Source organism: Sinohyriopsis cumingii, chromosome 12 (assembly GCF_028554795.1).
Source record: "Sinohyriopsis cumingii isolate HCF-2022 chromosome 12, ASM2855479v2, whole genome shotgun sequence".
In the NCBI taxonomy this organism is placed as follows: Eukaryota; Metazoa; Mollusca; class Bivalvia; order Unionida; family Unionidae; genus Sinohyriopsis; species Sinohyriopsis cumingii.
Genome location: NC_142972.1, coordinates 6,065,805 through 6,083,827, shown reverse-complemented (window position 1 = coordinate 6,083,827; position 18,023 = coordinate 6,065,805). Strand labels below are relative to the sequence as shown.

The 18,023-nt window shown below is 31.8% G+C and overlaps 1 protein-coding gene across 1 annotated transcript in view; it reads right to left on the bottom strand.

The window, feature by feature from the left end:
- The window catches only part of LOC149785949 (uncharacterized), a 213,286-nt gene that overhangs the window by 26,672 nt on the left and 168,591 nt on the right, over positions 1-18,023 (bottom strand). Inside the window, exons 9-11 of the mRNA XM_089976201.1 lie at positions 14,635-14,819; positions 6,936-7,038; positions 3,312-3,473 (exon numbers count right to left, since the gene is read on the bottom strand). Coding sequence (XP_089832327.1) covers positions 3,312-3,473; positions 6,936-7,038; positions 14,635-14,819 — 450 coding nt within the window. The remainder of the gene's footprint in view (positions 1-3,311; positions 3,474-6,935; positions 7,039-14,634; positions 14,820-18,023) is intronic.

Sequence of the window (18,023 nt, the reverse complement as noted above, 5' to 3'; positions counted from 1 at the left end):
CATGAAAAGATTTTTGGTGCAAATCTCATGTCTATATGATTGTCCTTGTAGTGGGCAAGACATATAGCATTAGGACCATCTAGATGCCATCAAAAGTCTTTTGGTGCAAATCTTATGTCTATATGATTGTCCTTGTAGTGGGCAAGGCATATAGCATTAGGACCATCTAGATGCCATCAAAAGTCTTTTGGTGCAAATCTCATGTCTATATGATTGTCCTTGTAGTGGGCAAGGCATATAGCATTAAGACCATCTAGATGCCATGAAAAGTCTTTTGGTGCAAATCTCATGTCTATATGACTGTCCTTGTAGTGGGCAAGGCATATAGCATTAGGACCATCTAGATGCCATGAAAAGTCTTTTGGTGCAAATCTCATGTCTATATGATTGTCCTTGTAGTGGGCAAGGCATATAGCATTAGGACCATCTAGATGCCATCAAAAGTCTTTTGGTGCAAATCTCATGTCTATATGATTGTCCTTGTAGTGGGCAAGGCATTTAGCAATAACAAGATCTTCATGGTGGTGCTAAGGATGTCAGACTGGTGCAATTTTAATTTAGAACAAACAATATATTATATGAAGTCTTTCAGTTACATAACAATCTGTTAAGAGTAGCAGTAACGAGATTTTAAAATTGGCCACCGTGTTGTAGCCATATTGGAAGTCTAAGTAGTACCATTATCATTTAGGATCAATTAGACCTTGTGTAGAACAGTTCTTGGAAAGGTAGCAACAACTAATAGACAGAAGACAGACAATATGCCATTCCATAAGATCTATGACTATTAACACTAGAAGCTGGACAAGCAGTGATTTGTACATCTTCAGGTAATGACCCTAATATTTACCAAGTTTCATGCTAACCCATTATAAACTACATTACTAACTGTGCTAACATTATTGTGTCATACACATTTACTTTGAAAAAAATGGAGGGAGCAAAGTAATTTGTTGACATGCACATCTTTAAGTGATGACCATAATTTTTCATAAAAATACCGGGGTACTATTTGCACTAATTAGCGCTGGATGGAAGAACTCATGGTGTAGTAGCATTTAATGGCATGTCAGCACAATAGTGGCTATATGGTGCCAACTTAAGGGAAAGTTAGAAAAAATGTAAAAATTGACTGCACAGAAATTTTGGAAGATAAAGCCTTCAAAATAAATAATACTAATATATATACTTCATTTTAAACAAGAACCTCATTTGGTCAATTGACCAAACTTTAATGAGGCCTTCCACAAATGTAGGTTTATGTTGTAAATTTTTTTTACAAGTTGTATCTTTAGATAATGATGCTATTATAAGCTAGAAAATTATCTATTACTACTATAAAATATGTACAAGACATTAAGGATGAGAGTATATATATATATATATATATATATATATATATATATATATATATATATATATATGATTCATCCCAAAATTAAACTGAAAAACATTACTGGTAAGAACAAGAAAGAACTGTTTAAAGAAGAATATTGCTGAATCACACAAACGCTTGTTTCTTTCGATGTTGAATAAGAAAAAGCAAACCCATTCTTATAAAACTTTTAATTTGGTTTCAGTAAATATAAATTGTTGAGATGGATCTAAGTTCATACATATGCACATTTTCCACAAATTTAAAACTACATTTAAGATAATCAGGTGACAATCCATGAAAGGATTTATAGACCAGTAAACCCTTTTGAATCCGAGTTCTCTCTTGAAATGGTAGCAACTTTAGGGTTTTAAAAAGATCTTTCCTGATTTTCTGTACCACTATTACCCCAGATACAATATTGTAGGTGTGGTACCCCAGATAGAACAAAAATATTCAAGGTGTGGTACCCTAGATATAACAACAATATTCTAGGTGTGGTACCCCAGATAGAACAACATTATTCTAGGTGTGGTACCCAAGATATAACAACAATATTCAAGGTGTGGGGCCCCAGATAGAACAACAATATTCTAGGTGTGATACCCCAGATAGAACAAAAATATTCTAGGTGTGGTACCCCACATATAACAACAATATTCAAGGTGTGGTACCCCAGATATAACAACAATATTCAAGGTGTGGTACCCCACATATAACAACAATATTCTAGGTGTGGTACCCCACATATAACAACAATATTCAAGGTGTGGTACCCCAGATATAACAACAATATTCAAGGTGTGGTACCCCACATATAACAACAATATTCAAGGTGTGGTACCCCACATATAACAACAATATTCTAGGTGTGGTACCCCAGATATAACATTATTTTAGATGTGGTACCCCAGATATAACAACAGTATTCTAGATGTGGTACCCCAGATAGAACAACAGTAGTCTAGATGTGGTACCCCAGACATAACAACAATGTTCAAGAAGTGGTATGATATATGCTCTGGATGAAGACAAGATTTCATTCTGTTCAAAAGATAAAGCAATGAGTTGACATTTTAATGGCCTTATCAACTTGCATTTTCCAGTATGTGATATTGTCTATCTTGATGCCTAGTAATTTTTCATTTTCTCACTCTACATGTAAATATGAAGCACAAGAAAATAAAATATTAAAACATACAACTTTATGTTCTGTAAAATATATATAAAAGATAATGGTAACAGAAGTAAAAACAGATAGATGGTTGGACAGACAGACAGACAGACAGACACAGGGATTAGAGGTTTACTCTATAGCCCTTATTACTCTACAACCGAGTGGCCAACCTACAGGCCTGCATGCCAAATGTGGCCTGTGGGTCATTTTTATTTGTGGCCCACACTCATGCAAAAGTCAGTTCCATAATTATATGGCCCACAAACTTTACATTTCTGGTGTGTCTCATGGTATTGAAGATGTTGGACCACCCAGCTCTATACACTTTTCTCTAGAGGTGGGGGCATATAAAGATATGACAAATACATCCAAGGATTCCAATGTTTAAAATTTATATTAACTGTTCTATAATTTTTATTTCATCAGCTTGAAGAAAAAACCCACTCAACGCCTTTAATAGACTGTATATATCAAAATCATGCATTCATACTAAGCATCTATGTAAATCTATCACATCAAAAAGGATAAATTGTGGAATGGCACACTGTTACAGATAGTAACTAAGATGGGTACCATTATCTTGTAAAATACCTACCCGTTCTTGAAGTGGGTACCATTATCTTGTAAAATACCTATCCGTTCTTGAAGTGGGTACCATTATCTTGTAAAATACCTATCCGTTCTTGAAGTGGGTACCATTATCTTGTAAAATACCTACCCGTTCTTGAAGTGGGTACCATTATCTTGTAAAATACCTACCCGTTCTTGAAGTGGGTACCATCTGGGTGTGGGATCATCAAATTTGTAGTAATCGAAGTTGATTGTAACCTCACCAAGAAAATCATTTCGTCCAAATCGATCATTATGCCACACTGAAAGCCATAAGGTCCTATTTTCTAACTCACTCTTTGATACAGAATACTGAAATAATGAGAGAAAGTAGTTTTTATAAAACCTGATTGAAAATGTATGTACAAAACTTAATATTAGTCAAAATTATCTGAGTTACTTGTTATCTTTTATCATTCTTAAAACATAGTTATATTTTCTCTGCCATTAGTTTTGTAAAGGGGCATAAATCTGAAGTCCTCAAACAGATGAAAATTAAAGCCATCCACTTTTGTAAAATCCATGCTTACTGCACAGCTTGATATGATGCAATTATGCCATTATGATGTCATCAACATTATGACATTTAATCTGTGCATCATAGCGTTATTTACTCTGGAAGTGACTGGATGAAAAATAACTCTTATTACATATCTTTTTTATAGATTGGTATGTGATTTAGAATGGCAAACCATTCTATACATTGGTATGTGATTTAGAATGGCAAACCAACCTATACATTGGTATGTGATTTAGAATGGCAAACCATTCTATACATTGGTATGTGATTTAGAATGGCAAACCATTCTATACATTGGTATGTGATTTAGAATGGCAAACCAACCTATACATTGGTATGTGATTTAGAATGGCAAACCATTCTATACATTGGTATGTGATTTAGAATGGCAAACCAACCTATACATTGGTATGTGATTTAGAATGGCAAACCATTCTATACATTGGTATGTGATTTAGAATGGCAAACCAATCTATACTAGAATGGCAAACCAACCTATACATTGGTATGTGATTTAGAACAACACAGCAACTTGCAATCTATACTACAATTCATATATATATATATATATATATATATATATATATATATATATATATATATATATATATATATATATATATATATATATATATATATATAACAATGGATTACTGTTCAACTGTATAAGGAAACTGCAAAATCTCAGCTTGACAGGATTTATGAAATTCCTAAAGAAGCGGCACGCACAATTTTAGATGCATCTATTGAGTATCCCTCAAAACCATTGTTTACAGAACTCAAATGGTTCACAATATATGGAAGGATAGATTTTCACAAGGCAGTTATTATAAATGTCTACATGGAACTGCACTAGAGTATCTTCAGGATTCATACGGGCCTCATACAGGCCTTTTTCGACACAATACCAAATGAGATCAATATCACATGGAAACCTTCAAGTACCAAATCCAAGAACAGAGTAAATTTTTTTAAAAAAGCCTCCAATAATCTGTTACATTTCTGTGGATCAAGCTTCCACTATACGTAAAATCTGCTGAACATATAACAATATTTAGAAAAGATATCATGAGTATGTGTGTTTGAAATATATTATAATGAAATTTAGTATTTTAATACTAAACACATTAAAGTAAACAGTAATTATTTTTTTAATTATACAAACTAAAACAGACCCCGAGAAATAAGAATATATAACTAAAATTTCATTGAAGATTTTCTTATAGAAATTACAGATTATTATCATTTCTCACAGGTGATGCTTAAATGCCATATCCCATCTAAGATAAATTAAACGTCAATAAAATAATAATATATAATTTTAATTACACAAAATGAAAAGACCCAAATCCCATCTAAGATAAATTAAACTTCAATAAAATAATAATATATAATTTTAATTACACAAAATGAAAAGACCCATATCTCATCTAAGATAAATTAACGTCAATAAAATAATAATATATAATTTTAATTACACAAAATGAAAAGACCCAAATCCCATCTAAGATAAATTAAACTTCAATAAAATAATAATATATAATTTTAATTACACAAAATGAAAAGACCCATATCTCATCTAAGATAAATTAAACTTCAATAAAATAATAATATATAATTTTAATTACACAAAATGAAAAGACCCATATCTCATCTAAGATAAATTAAACGTCAATAAAATAATAATATATAATTTTAATTACACAAAATGAAAAGACCGATATCTGATCTAAGATAAATTAAATGTCAATAAAAAATAATATATAATTTTAATTTCACAAAATGAAAAGACCCTTATCAGACATTAAGAACCAAGTTTTTGATTATGCTACTAAAACCCGTTCTGGCTATGGTTATTTCAAACATTTTATCAGTAAAGAGTAAATAATTTATGATTACATATACAGGGATTAAATATATGTCAACTTCTGACAATACATAGGTAAGGATACAAATCATTTATGTCAACTTGATTTGAAATTAAATATTCAGATCATTGTTAATTATAAACATGCTTACTTCAGTTTAAAGAATACAGTCTTGATTATGTCATAGAAAGCTCCAGGAAAGAAATGTTTCATTAAGTTCAATGAGTATTTCCAGAAAATAGTAATTGCAACCTATGTCAAGTGGAGTGGTATATAAACTTGTCTACATAAGAATTATTCATTCTTTCCTTAACATCTAATAGTTAATCAGTCTTATTTTTGTTTTCAGATTTAAAATTGGGTGGATTTCTTTATTCAAATTATTATTCAATGGAATGACAATATGCTCAATAATAACCTTGGACTAAAACATTATTTTGGAATTACAGTGAATTCAGTCAATGACAATTTGGATCATATTATTGTGATACATCAAACAACTGTTAGCACATCACCACATTCCAGGATTCCTGCACATTAGCACATTCAACACCATAGGCAAATCAACACATTCAATACTGGAATGTTTTTGGAACATCAATGGAATTCAATTGGAACTTCATACATCTGGACTTGTGACAGAATTTTAAGGAGTATTTGGGATTTAATTCACAATACTGTAAGTTCTTTTAATATTCTACTTTTGCATTCTCGGGAAATAAATTATCTTGAATTTTACAAAACTTGTTGCTTTTCCCTCTTTTCTATTACTTAGTTTAAGACCATAGAATCGTAACAATCTCAAGACCACAGAGTCGTAACAATGTCAACTCCTAATAATATATAGGCAAGAACATGAATCAATTATGGCAACTTCTAATAATACATAAGAATATGAATCAATTATGGCACCTCCTAATAATACATAAGAATATGAATCAATTATGGCACCTCCTAATAATACATAAGAATATGAATCAATTATGGCACCTCCTAATAATACATAAGAATATGAATCAATTATGGCACCTCCTAATAATACATAAGAATATGAATCAATTATGGCACCTCCTAATCATTCATAGGTAATGATATGAATAAATTAATCTAGGTCTATAATTTCTTATTAATTTTACCTCACTTCAGTTTAGTTTACTGGATGTCCAATGTTTGCATAATTAAATGCCATACCCCATTACAAATGCCTTACATGTAATATAGCCAAAGAAATGCAGTCTCCGGTCTAACTTAGTACAAGACCAGTTTTATGGGTCAAATAAGTGGCCTTGGGCTTAACTTATAACAATTTTATGGCTCAAAGAAATATATTACAAGAACAAATTGCTGTAACTATCAAATGGAGGTGATATTACAGTGTACAGCTACCTTGAGGACTTCATCAAAAATGGGGCTGAGCGTGTGCTTTTTCACTTTGGTTTTCCGTTTTCCACTTCTTGTTTTGTCTGGGAGGAGATAGGTCTTCACATAGCTGATAAAAAGACAAATATAAATACGCTGTATATGAATGCATAGAAATATAAATATAAATACACTGTTTTGAATGCAAAACCAGATAAATATAAATACACTGTTTTTGAAAGCATTCACGGATAAATATAAATACACTGTTTTTGAATGCATAGCTCAATAAATATAATACACTGTTTTTGAATGCATAAAAAGATAAATAAAAATACACTGTTTTTAAATGCATAAAAAGATAAATATAATACACTGTTTCTAAATGCATAATCAGATAAATATAAATACACTGTTTCTGAATACATAAAGAGGAGTAAAACTAGAGAAACAAAGGGGTTAATGGCACCATTACAGAAACAAGATGATATTCCATCTGGTAACTAAATGTTATGCATTTCATGATCCACCAAATTTTATCACATTTTATTTAATTACTACTTTTAAAAAGACAATAATACTTGGTCTGAAAAGCTATATATTTTATTTTGTTTAAATATTATATATTCACTGAGATTAACGTTGGCAAAATTCAAAGACATTTTTAACAAATTCAAGGAAATTTTTCAAATTCAAGGAAATCTTTCAAATTCAAGGAATTTTCATGTCATTATGGACCATGTTTCTATCCTGCTTTGAAACCAGTAATTTAGCTCCCTTGAAACCAGTAATTTACCTTCCTTTCCTTGAAGTTTCAGTTTTGTATGACTAATCATGATTTCATGCAAAATTTTGTTTGATATATTTATACTATATTAATATTGTTATCAGAATGGTCTTCAAATGCTGAATTTCATTTGATATATATATTTATAATGCATCTATATTGTTATCAGAATGATCTTCAAATACTAAATTTCATTGGATATATTTATACTGTATCTGTACTATTATCAGAATGGTCCTCAAATCTTAAATTTCATTGGATATATTTATACTGTATCTGTACTGTTATCAGAATGGTCTTCAAATACTAAATTTCATTGGATATATTTATCCTGTATCTATATTGTTATCACAATGGTCTTCAAATGCTAAATTTCATTTGATATGGGGGCGCTCACCAGTTATTATGTACTTTTAGAGAGTGACATATGTAAGGTGACGTCTGCATTTAAAACATGCATAATGGAGAGAATGTTGGCTTACCTCCATGCTACATTAATATAATGTGGATGATATTTCTTTGGATATTGTACTTTTGAAAACTGTACATGATCTAAGCACATTGCCTACTAAAATGACTGCTTCCTTGTGCTAAAAAAATCAGCCTGAATTAGTCTAAAGTACACTATCCATAGCAGCTATTAAAATAGGGAAAATGAAATTTGCCAGACTAGACAATACCAGCTTCTGAAAGTGCAATAAATGAATTACCAAATATATAAAATGTAAAAAATGTTATAGGCTCTTTCTTATACAATTTACCTTTGAGGTTCAGGAAGTGAAAATGACCAAATGGAGCTAGCCCTTTTTTTGAAAGGTACACATCTGGAGTAAGGCCAAGCTGTATACTCTATAACCCATATTACACCCATCAATTATACACCAAAATAAAGGGAATTAAAGGTTCTTTGAATTATACCTAAGATATACAAGGTCTTTTTTAAATAGCCAATATAACCAGTGAGGAAATTCTCTTTCTTTAAAATTCTAACCCTATGAAAAATATGAAACTGTAGAGCAAATATAGATGTGTATGCAATTATTTTTTTTATTTTCATATCATTATGTATGATGTTCTGAATAAAATGGTACATTCATATTGATGTTAAGCATGAAAATAAGCTAATTATGTTCATTTGGCTCTTGCTTACATAATTTGCCATGAGGCATGTTTGTGTGAGTAGTGACCTTAATTATAGGGAAATTAGAAGTCTTAGAATATAGGAATAGAGTCAACTTAAATTTAAAACTGTTGCAATAAGTAAAAGAAATATATAGTGAAAATGTTTCTTTTCATTTATTTGCAATGAAATAAAAAATAAATGATTAGAAATCGAATTCGCTTCTTCCATATTAAACAATAGGCAAATATTTTACACTTTGACCTTTGACCTTTATGAACCTGACCTGTTCCATCCCTTTTCAAATTGTAAAATTCGTAGTTGATATCTCAGAAATAATTCTGGCTAGTTTCATGTTCCTGTCATTCAGCATAACATTGGTTGCTATGTTTACAAAATGTAATGTGCATTTTTAAAATAGCTCACTTTTTATCATGGCGGGGGGGGGGGGGGGGGCTGGACTTGTTAGAGACTCTGACACTCATAAATACTGTTCTGTGGGGGGTAATACAGTACAATTTTTCTAAAGGACTGTTTTGATGCTTGTAACTTAAATGTTTCAGCCATACAATCAAAATTAAATCATACAATAATAATACCTATGTTTTCAGGGGCCCCGAGTGGCCGAGTGGTCTAAAGCACTCTCAGTTACAGATCACTGCCATCTCACCTCTGTCTGCGTGGATTTGAGTCCAGGATTCGGCAAATGTGGATATGTGAGAAAGCATGCCAGTAGCTTCTCGTGGGTCAGTGGTTCTTCCCGGGGTTTTCCCGGGTTCTTCCTCCACCATTAATACTGGCCGCCATGTATAGCCTATGTGCTGAAAAATGGCGTTAAAACCCACAACAACAACAACAACAACCTATGTTTTCTTTATGGGGGGCGCTCACCAGTTATTATGTACTTTTGAGAGAGTGACATATGTAAGATGAAGTTGTTTGCATTTAAAACATGCGCAATGGAGACAATGTTGGCATACTTCTATGCTACATTAATGTAAGAGTATTTAAGAAAAGATATCATGAGCATGTATGTGTTTCTAACAGATAATGGAATTTAGTATTTTAACACTAAACATGTTAAAATAAACAGTAATTATTGCCATCTTCATATAATGTGCATTGTTATACTCTCCTTAAGAGGGCCTCAAGGGAGAATAGTCCTTGACTAATGAGTCACCCTCTATAAATAAAGCATTATTATTATTATTATTATTATTATTATTATTATTATTATTATTAATGTGGATGATATTTCTTTGGATATTGTACTTTTGGAAATTGTACATGATCTAAGCACACTGCTAACTAAAATGACTGCTCCCTAGTGCTAAAAAAATACAGCCTGAATTAGTCTGAAGTACACTATACATAGCAGCTATTAAATAAGGAACATGAATTTTGCCAGACTAGACAATACCATCTTCTGAAAGTGCAATGAATGATTTACCAAATATATAAAATGTAAAAAAAGTTATCAGTTCTTTTTTATACAATTTACCTCTGAAGTTCAGGAAGTGAAAATGACCAAGTGGAGCTAGCACTTTTTTGAAAGGTGCACATCTGGAGTAAGGCCAAGCTGTTTACTCTATAACCCATATTACACCCATCAATCATACACCATAATAAAAGGAATTAAAGGTTCTTTGAACAATACCTAAGATATACAAGGTCTTTTTGAAACAGCCATTATAACCAGTGAGGAAAGCCGGGGAAATTCTTTTTCTTTAAAATTCTAGCCCTATGCAAAATATGAAACTGTAGAGCACCATCAAATTTATACTGTATCTATAATGTTATCAGAATGGTCTTCAAATACTAGAATTCATTGGATATATTTATACTGTATCTATATTGTTATCAGAATGGTCTTCAAATATTAAATTTCATTGGATATTTTTATACTGTATCTATAATGTTATCAGAATGGTCTTCAGATGCTAAATATTGTCAGAATAAACTGGTATTCTTCAGCATTATTTTGACATGAAACAACAAGATTATAAAGCTGAATACAAAAGTCTAATCATCATTGAAATCACCATAACCTTAAAACAGGTCATATAGTAAATACATGTGGCACTCTCTTACAAATTTGTAAAAGTAACTAGCTTCAGTGCAACAAAGAGGGAAATAAAACCTGAGTCCTTCTAAGAAAATGGCAAACTTCTGACAAAAGAATTTCTAAGAATCCATAAAATTTTATTTTATCCTTCCTTTTATTCTTTTCTACTGATGAATATAAAAATTATCTCATATACAATGGAAACACCTTAACATGTAAAGTTTAATTGATAACCAGTATTATGGTATGTTTGAGTTTAATTGATAACCAGTATTATGGTAAGTTTGAGTTAACATGAGTTTAATTGATAACCAGTACTATGGTATGTTTGAGTTAACATGAGTTTAATTGATAACCAGTATTATGGTATGTTTGAGTTTAATTGATAACCAGTATTATGGTAAGTTTGAGTTAACATGAGTTTAATTGATAACCAGTATTATGGTATGTTTGAGTTTAATTGATAACCAGTATTATGGTATGTTTGAGTTAACATGAGTTTAATTGATAACCAGTATTATGGTAAGTTTGAGTTAACATGAGTTTAATTGATAACCAGTACTATGGTATGTTTGAGTTTAATTATCATCATCATCATCATCATCATCTTTATTTCCTTCCATGGAAGATTACATGATATAAGAATAAATCATCTGAATACAATCAATAAATATTAAAAAAAAAAAAAAAAAAAAAAAAAAAATTCTATATTGGAATACAAATTCTTACACAATATCAATCAACAAAGTGTTCGTCAACTCATAAGTTGCAAGTTTCAGTACCTTATTTACAGAAGATAGCTGCACACTGCATGACAAAGTATGCTGCATACAGGACGAATAGCTTGGAGTTTTCTTTGTCGATTACTCCTGATGGTAACCTTTTACCTAAAAGATATTGTAGTTGCAGCTCATCTTCTGCATTAAATAACGTAATGTGCAGGCTCAGGGGAAATTTATCAGTAAGGAAATCCCAGAAAGAATTTCGAAAGTTCGACATATAAGGACAACTAACACAACAATGAAGTATCAAGTCTTTATAAACATTCCCACATCTAATACACATATCAAGCTGTGTTTGTGGAACAGCAGCCCATAGTTTAGCTACATATGTAAATACCTTAGTGTGTTGTCTAGTTTTAGCCGACTGCCACACTGAGGCAGGTCGTAAGTATTCGTGTATCGAAGAGAATCTATCAAAATCTGCTTGATTAGACATACGAACTCTCCAGAGGCTATTTTCAAGACCAACAATTTTTGACCTTACAATTTCTTTCCAATTATGTTTATCTGGAATTTCAGAATGATGTAAATAATCAGTTAGATACCCGAGCAAGTCAAACTTCTTTGAGGTATAATATAAATTTGAAATTAACCCGCAGCTTGACATGCATCCGCTCAGAATGAAGTGAAATAACGCAACGTTAAACACACGTTTAGTATGTACATTGTTAGGCATCAAACACAATCTGTGTAAAAACATCAATTTTCTTCTATCAATTTCGGACTGCGCTGATGTCCATCCTAGCATTCCCAGGGCAATGTCTGATCTTGTATGTATTGGAAAACCTTGTAAATGTTTGGCAAAATACCTCAGAGTTTTATCCAATAAAGCGAGGTCACTTTTTGAAATGTTACACCATAATTCACTTCCATAAAACATTGAAGGGAAAATTACCTTTTTAATTACATTTGCAGCAACCAAAGGATTTAAACCATTCGGTTTAATGCCAATACCAAACAGACCGTGAAAAGATTTTTTCCCTTTCTTGCATGCATCGAGTATTGCGTCATGCGACGTCAGCTTTGAGTTAATCCGGTGACCCAGGTGTGTTGCCGAATCGGTGACCGGCAAACATGACGGGCCAAGATACCATTTCATATTGATAAAATTCTTGTATTGGGGTCCGAAAATGATAATGTATGACTTTGTAACACTAAGCTCGAATCGCCACTTATTACTGTAGTCGTATGCTATATTTAACAGCTTTTGTAGATTGCTAGGATATATAGCCAAAAGTGAAATATCATCAGCTAGGGTTGGATTTCCCACAGCTAAGGATCCAATCTTTGCTCCAAATCCACTATTTTCTAACTGTAGCAGCAAGTCATTTATAAATATTGTGTACATCAAGGTTGACAAAACACCCCCTTGTCTCACTCCTTGGCCAATTGAGAACCAATCTGAAAATTGCCCATTTACAAGAACTTTACTCTGTAAATTTGTATACATGTTAAAAAATATCAAAAGGGATTTACCCATAATTCCCAACGTGAATAATTTAAAAAGCAGTCCTTCGTGCCACACGGTATCAAATGCCTTTTTTGTATCAAGAAAAGCAGCAAAAACCCGTGAACCCATGTTTACATTATATTGTACTGATTGCAACAGCACAAAACTCGCTGTTGTGCAGCCTAAACCTTTTTGGTAACCATGTTGTTGTGAACTGGGTATACTAGAATTAGTATCTTTGAGCCAAGTTACCAAACGTTCATGAATAATTTTCTCAAAGGTTTTGTAGATAACAGGCAGTAAAGTAACAGGCCTGTAACTTTCGAGGGAGTTCTTTGATTTTCTGTTACCTTTGTACAGTGGTATTACTAACCCTTTTTTGCAATCTACAGGTATGTAAGATTGATCAATCATCCGAGTAAATAAAATTGTCATACACTCGATGAGGTAGTCGCTGCCATAGATCAAATGTTCATTGCAAATTTGATCATGGCCCGATGCTTTTGATTTCTTTAGACCTTTAATGTTTTCTCTTACTTCATTTAAACTGATACTGGTCTGTAAGGCCTCGATATGGCTTACTATGGTATGTTTGAGTTAACATGAGTTTAATTGATAACCAGTATTATGGTATGTTTGAGTTTAATTGATAACCAGTATTATGGTATTTTTGAGTTAACATGAGTTTAATTGATAACCAGTATTATGGTATGCTTGAGTTAACATGTTCATGCATTTAGAAAGTACAATCGTTCTGGTAAAACTTGTGTCTCAATTACATCTGATTGTTGGTGCATCACCATTTGTATATGACTTCCAAAAACAGAAAACAGTGATGTGAACACTGCCACTACCACCAGAAATGTGATAATGGTGTATCAACATGAAAGTGAAACAAAAACCTAATTCATTACCTCTGACTATGAACACAAGGTCATGGCTAGTTGGTTATTGACTTGTATAATGTGACTTGTATAATGACAATTTTTCAAATTTCGGTTATATTCATTAAGACTTGTCTTTCTTCATAAAGCATTTCACCACTCCAGTGGCGTAGTGGTTAGAGCATCCACCTAGGATGCAGGAGGTCACGGGTTTGAACCCTGAACGAGTCACACCAAAGACTTATAAAAATGGTACTAACAGCTGCCTCACTAGGCACTCAGCATTAAGGGGTTACTGTTAGCACTGACTGGCCTGGTGTCAGGATAATGTGACAGGGTGGGACATCATGCTACATATCTGCAGCATGATGATGCCCCCATGCTAGACATCACTAAAACTGCCACACTGCAGACCTCATAGAGATATAACTGAAAAATTGGTAAAGCTATGTTAAAATTCCAAATCACAAACACGTACAACATTTAATAACCACTGTTCTTGTTGTATCAAAATCAGCTAATCACTAGAACTGAAGTTATCATGTGCTAATCAACACCAACTGAAGACTGCCAACACCTGTCTAGACATATTTGCAACTTTGTTTGATAGTGTATAAGAAGCCTTTGTTCTGGCTTACGGATCAGATCTCTTCCTCTTGGTATCGGCAGGTGCAACATCTTTGCACTGTTTGACAGCAATCTCCAGCATTCCTGTCTTGTAGTTATAATTCAGTCCAAACAAAACCTCCCCTGTCACAGGAATGTTACTGTGACTTATGTCCCCTGCATCACTGTAATAGCTAACAATGCTCTCACGGCTGTCCTAAAGGGGATAAATAAATAATACTAATAATGACATGTATATATTGATAATTGCATGTAAATACTAATAATGACATGTAAATATGGATAATTGCATGCAAATACTAATAATGACATGTATATATTGATAATTGCATGTAAATACTAATAATGACATGTAAATATGGATAATTGCATGCAAATACTAATAATGACATGCGTATATTGATAATTGCATGTAAATACTAATAATGACATGTATATATTGATAATTGCATGTAAATACTTATAATGACATGTATATATTGATAATTGCATGTAAATACTAATAATGATATGTATATATTGATAATTGCATGTAAATACTAATAATGACATGTAAATATGGATAATTGCATGCAAATACTAATAATGATATGTATATATTGATAACTGCATGTAAATACTAATAATGACATGTATATATTGATAATTGCATGTAAATACTAATAATGACATGTATATATTGATAATTGCATGTAAATATTAATAATGACATGTACATATTGATAATTGCATGTAAATACTTATAATGACATGTATATATTGATAATTGCATGTAAATACTAATAATGACATGTATATATTGATAATTGCATGTAAATACTAATAATGACATGTACATATTGATAATTGCATGTAAATACTTATAATGACATGTATATATTGATAATTGCATGTAAATATTAAAATAACATGTATATACTTATAATTGTATGTAAATACTAATTAGATCAATGAATGGACAGACTGATGGATGGATGATATGAAAATGGTGATGAAAATGTTGGTGGTGGCATTGAGAAAATAACCAGGAAGGTAATAAGAAGGAGAAAGAAAGAAAACAGTAATGATTATAAAGACCATGATTATAATTATAACAATGATGACGATCAACTGAACTTCCCTATATATAGGTCAAGTTTCTTTGTTATATTCTAAGTAGTTGAATTATAGTAAAAAATATTTATATCAAGCATGTCACCATGGCAACCAAAGTTAATATTTGATGGCACTGTTAAAATCTTGGACCAAGTACACACTTTAAAAATATGACTGTGAAGACCCAATGTCAATATGACAAGTTATGTACAGATTATAAGATGGCAACCATGATGGCCATTTTGAACGCATCAATGACCAGTCATTAGAAATAGTAATGGTAAGAATTTTCAATCGTCTGCCATGGAATCAATATAGTATGTCAGATTAGCAATTTTTAAAAAGTGTGTCCCACTTTTTGTTTCTAACAAAATCCAGTTAATATAAGCAACCATTAAGTATCTGCCTTTTAATGATTCTCTACAAACTGCCATATATACTCATGTATAAGTTGAGTTCAACTGCAAACAACATACACCCTGATATGCCCATGCATAATGTACCAGCATGTCAGGATCCACGTTGCTTGTTCTACTGACTACTCCTACTAAAAACTGCATAGACCAAGATCTACCAATGCATTATGCAATTGCAGATCTGGGTGTGTGCAGTTTGCAGTTGGACTTGACTCATATATGAGTATATGTGCTTTTCTCAATAGAATATGAATGAGTGATACATGCATTTCTGACTAGACCACAGGAGTCATGCAAACATAACCTTCCATCACAATTTACATTCCAACAGACTTGACTGCAGGACTCATGCAAACATAGAGTTCTGTCACCATTTTCATTCCTACAGACTAGACTGCAAGACTCATGCAAACATAAAGTTCTACCATTTTATTTTCTGAATAGACTGCAGGACCCAGTATAGAAGTTTGTATAACTTGATCAGGTCTAACTGTGGGATTGGAATGCATTATGTGAAGTTATATTATCTGTCACTAAAACATGTCAAAACTATCGCTATGTCCTTTGCAACAGTCATGTGTTTAGGTAGGGCAATAAAGAACTTTTACCAAGCAATTCTCATGTATCACATAATATTACATATAGTCCTTAAGTCATGTATTAACTTCACTGCATAATATTACATGTAGTCCTTAAGTCATGTATTAACTTCATTGCATAATATTACATGTAGTCCTTAAGTCATGTATTAACTTCATTGCATAATATTACATGTAGTCCTTAAGTCATGTATTAACTTCATTGCATAATATTACATGTAGTCCTTAAGTCATGCATTAACTTCATTGCATAATATTACATGTAGTCCTTAAGTCATGTATTAACTTCATTGCATATTACATGTAGTCCTTAAGTCATGTATTAACTTCATTGCATATTACATGTAGTCCTTAAGTCATGTATTAACTTCATTGCATAATATTACATATAGTCCTTAAGTCATGTACTAGCTTCATTGCATAATATTACATGTAGTCCTTAAGTCTTGTATTAACTTCATTGCATAATATTACATGTAGTCCTTAAGTCATGTATTAACTTCATTGCATAACATTACATGTACTCCTTAAGTCATGTGTTAACTTTATTGCATAATATTACATGTAGTCCTTAAGTCATGTATTAACTTCATTGCATAATATTACATGTAGTCCTTAAGTCACGTATTAACTTCATTGCATAATATTACATGTAGTCCTTAAGTCACGTATTAACTTCATTGCATAATATTACATGTAGTACTTAAGTCATGTATTAACTTCATCGCATATTACATGTAGTCCTCAAGTCATGCATTAATTTCATTGCATAATATTATATGTAGTCCTTAAGTCATGTATTAGCTTCATTGCATAATATTACATGTAGTCCTTAAGTCATGTATTAACTTCATTGCATAATATTACATGTAGTCCTTAAGTCATGTATTAACTTCATTGCATAATATTACATGTACTCCTTAAGTCATGTGTTAACTTCATTGCATAATATTACATGCAGTACTTAAGTCATGTATTAACTTCATCGCATATTACATATAGTCCTTAAGTCTTGTATTAACTTCATTGCATAATATTACATGTCGTACTTAAGTCATGTATTAGCTTCATTGCATAATATTACATGTAGTCCTTAAGTCATGTATTAACTTCATTGCATACTATTACATGTAGTCCTTAAGTCATGTATTAACTTCATCGCATAATATTACATCTAGTCCTTAAGTCATGTATTAACTTCATTGCATATTACAAGTAGTCCTTAAGTCATGTATTAACTTCATTGCATAATATTACATCTAGTCCTTAAGTCATGTGTTAACTTCATTG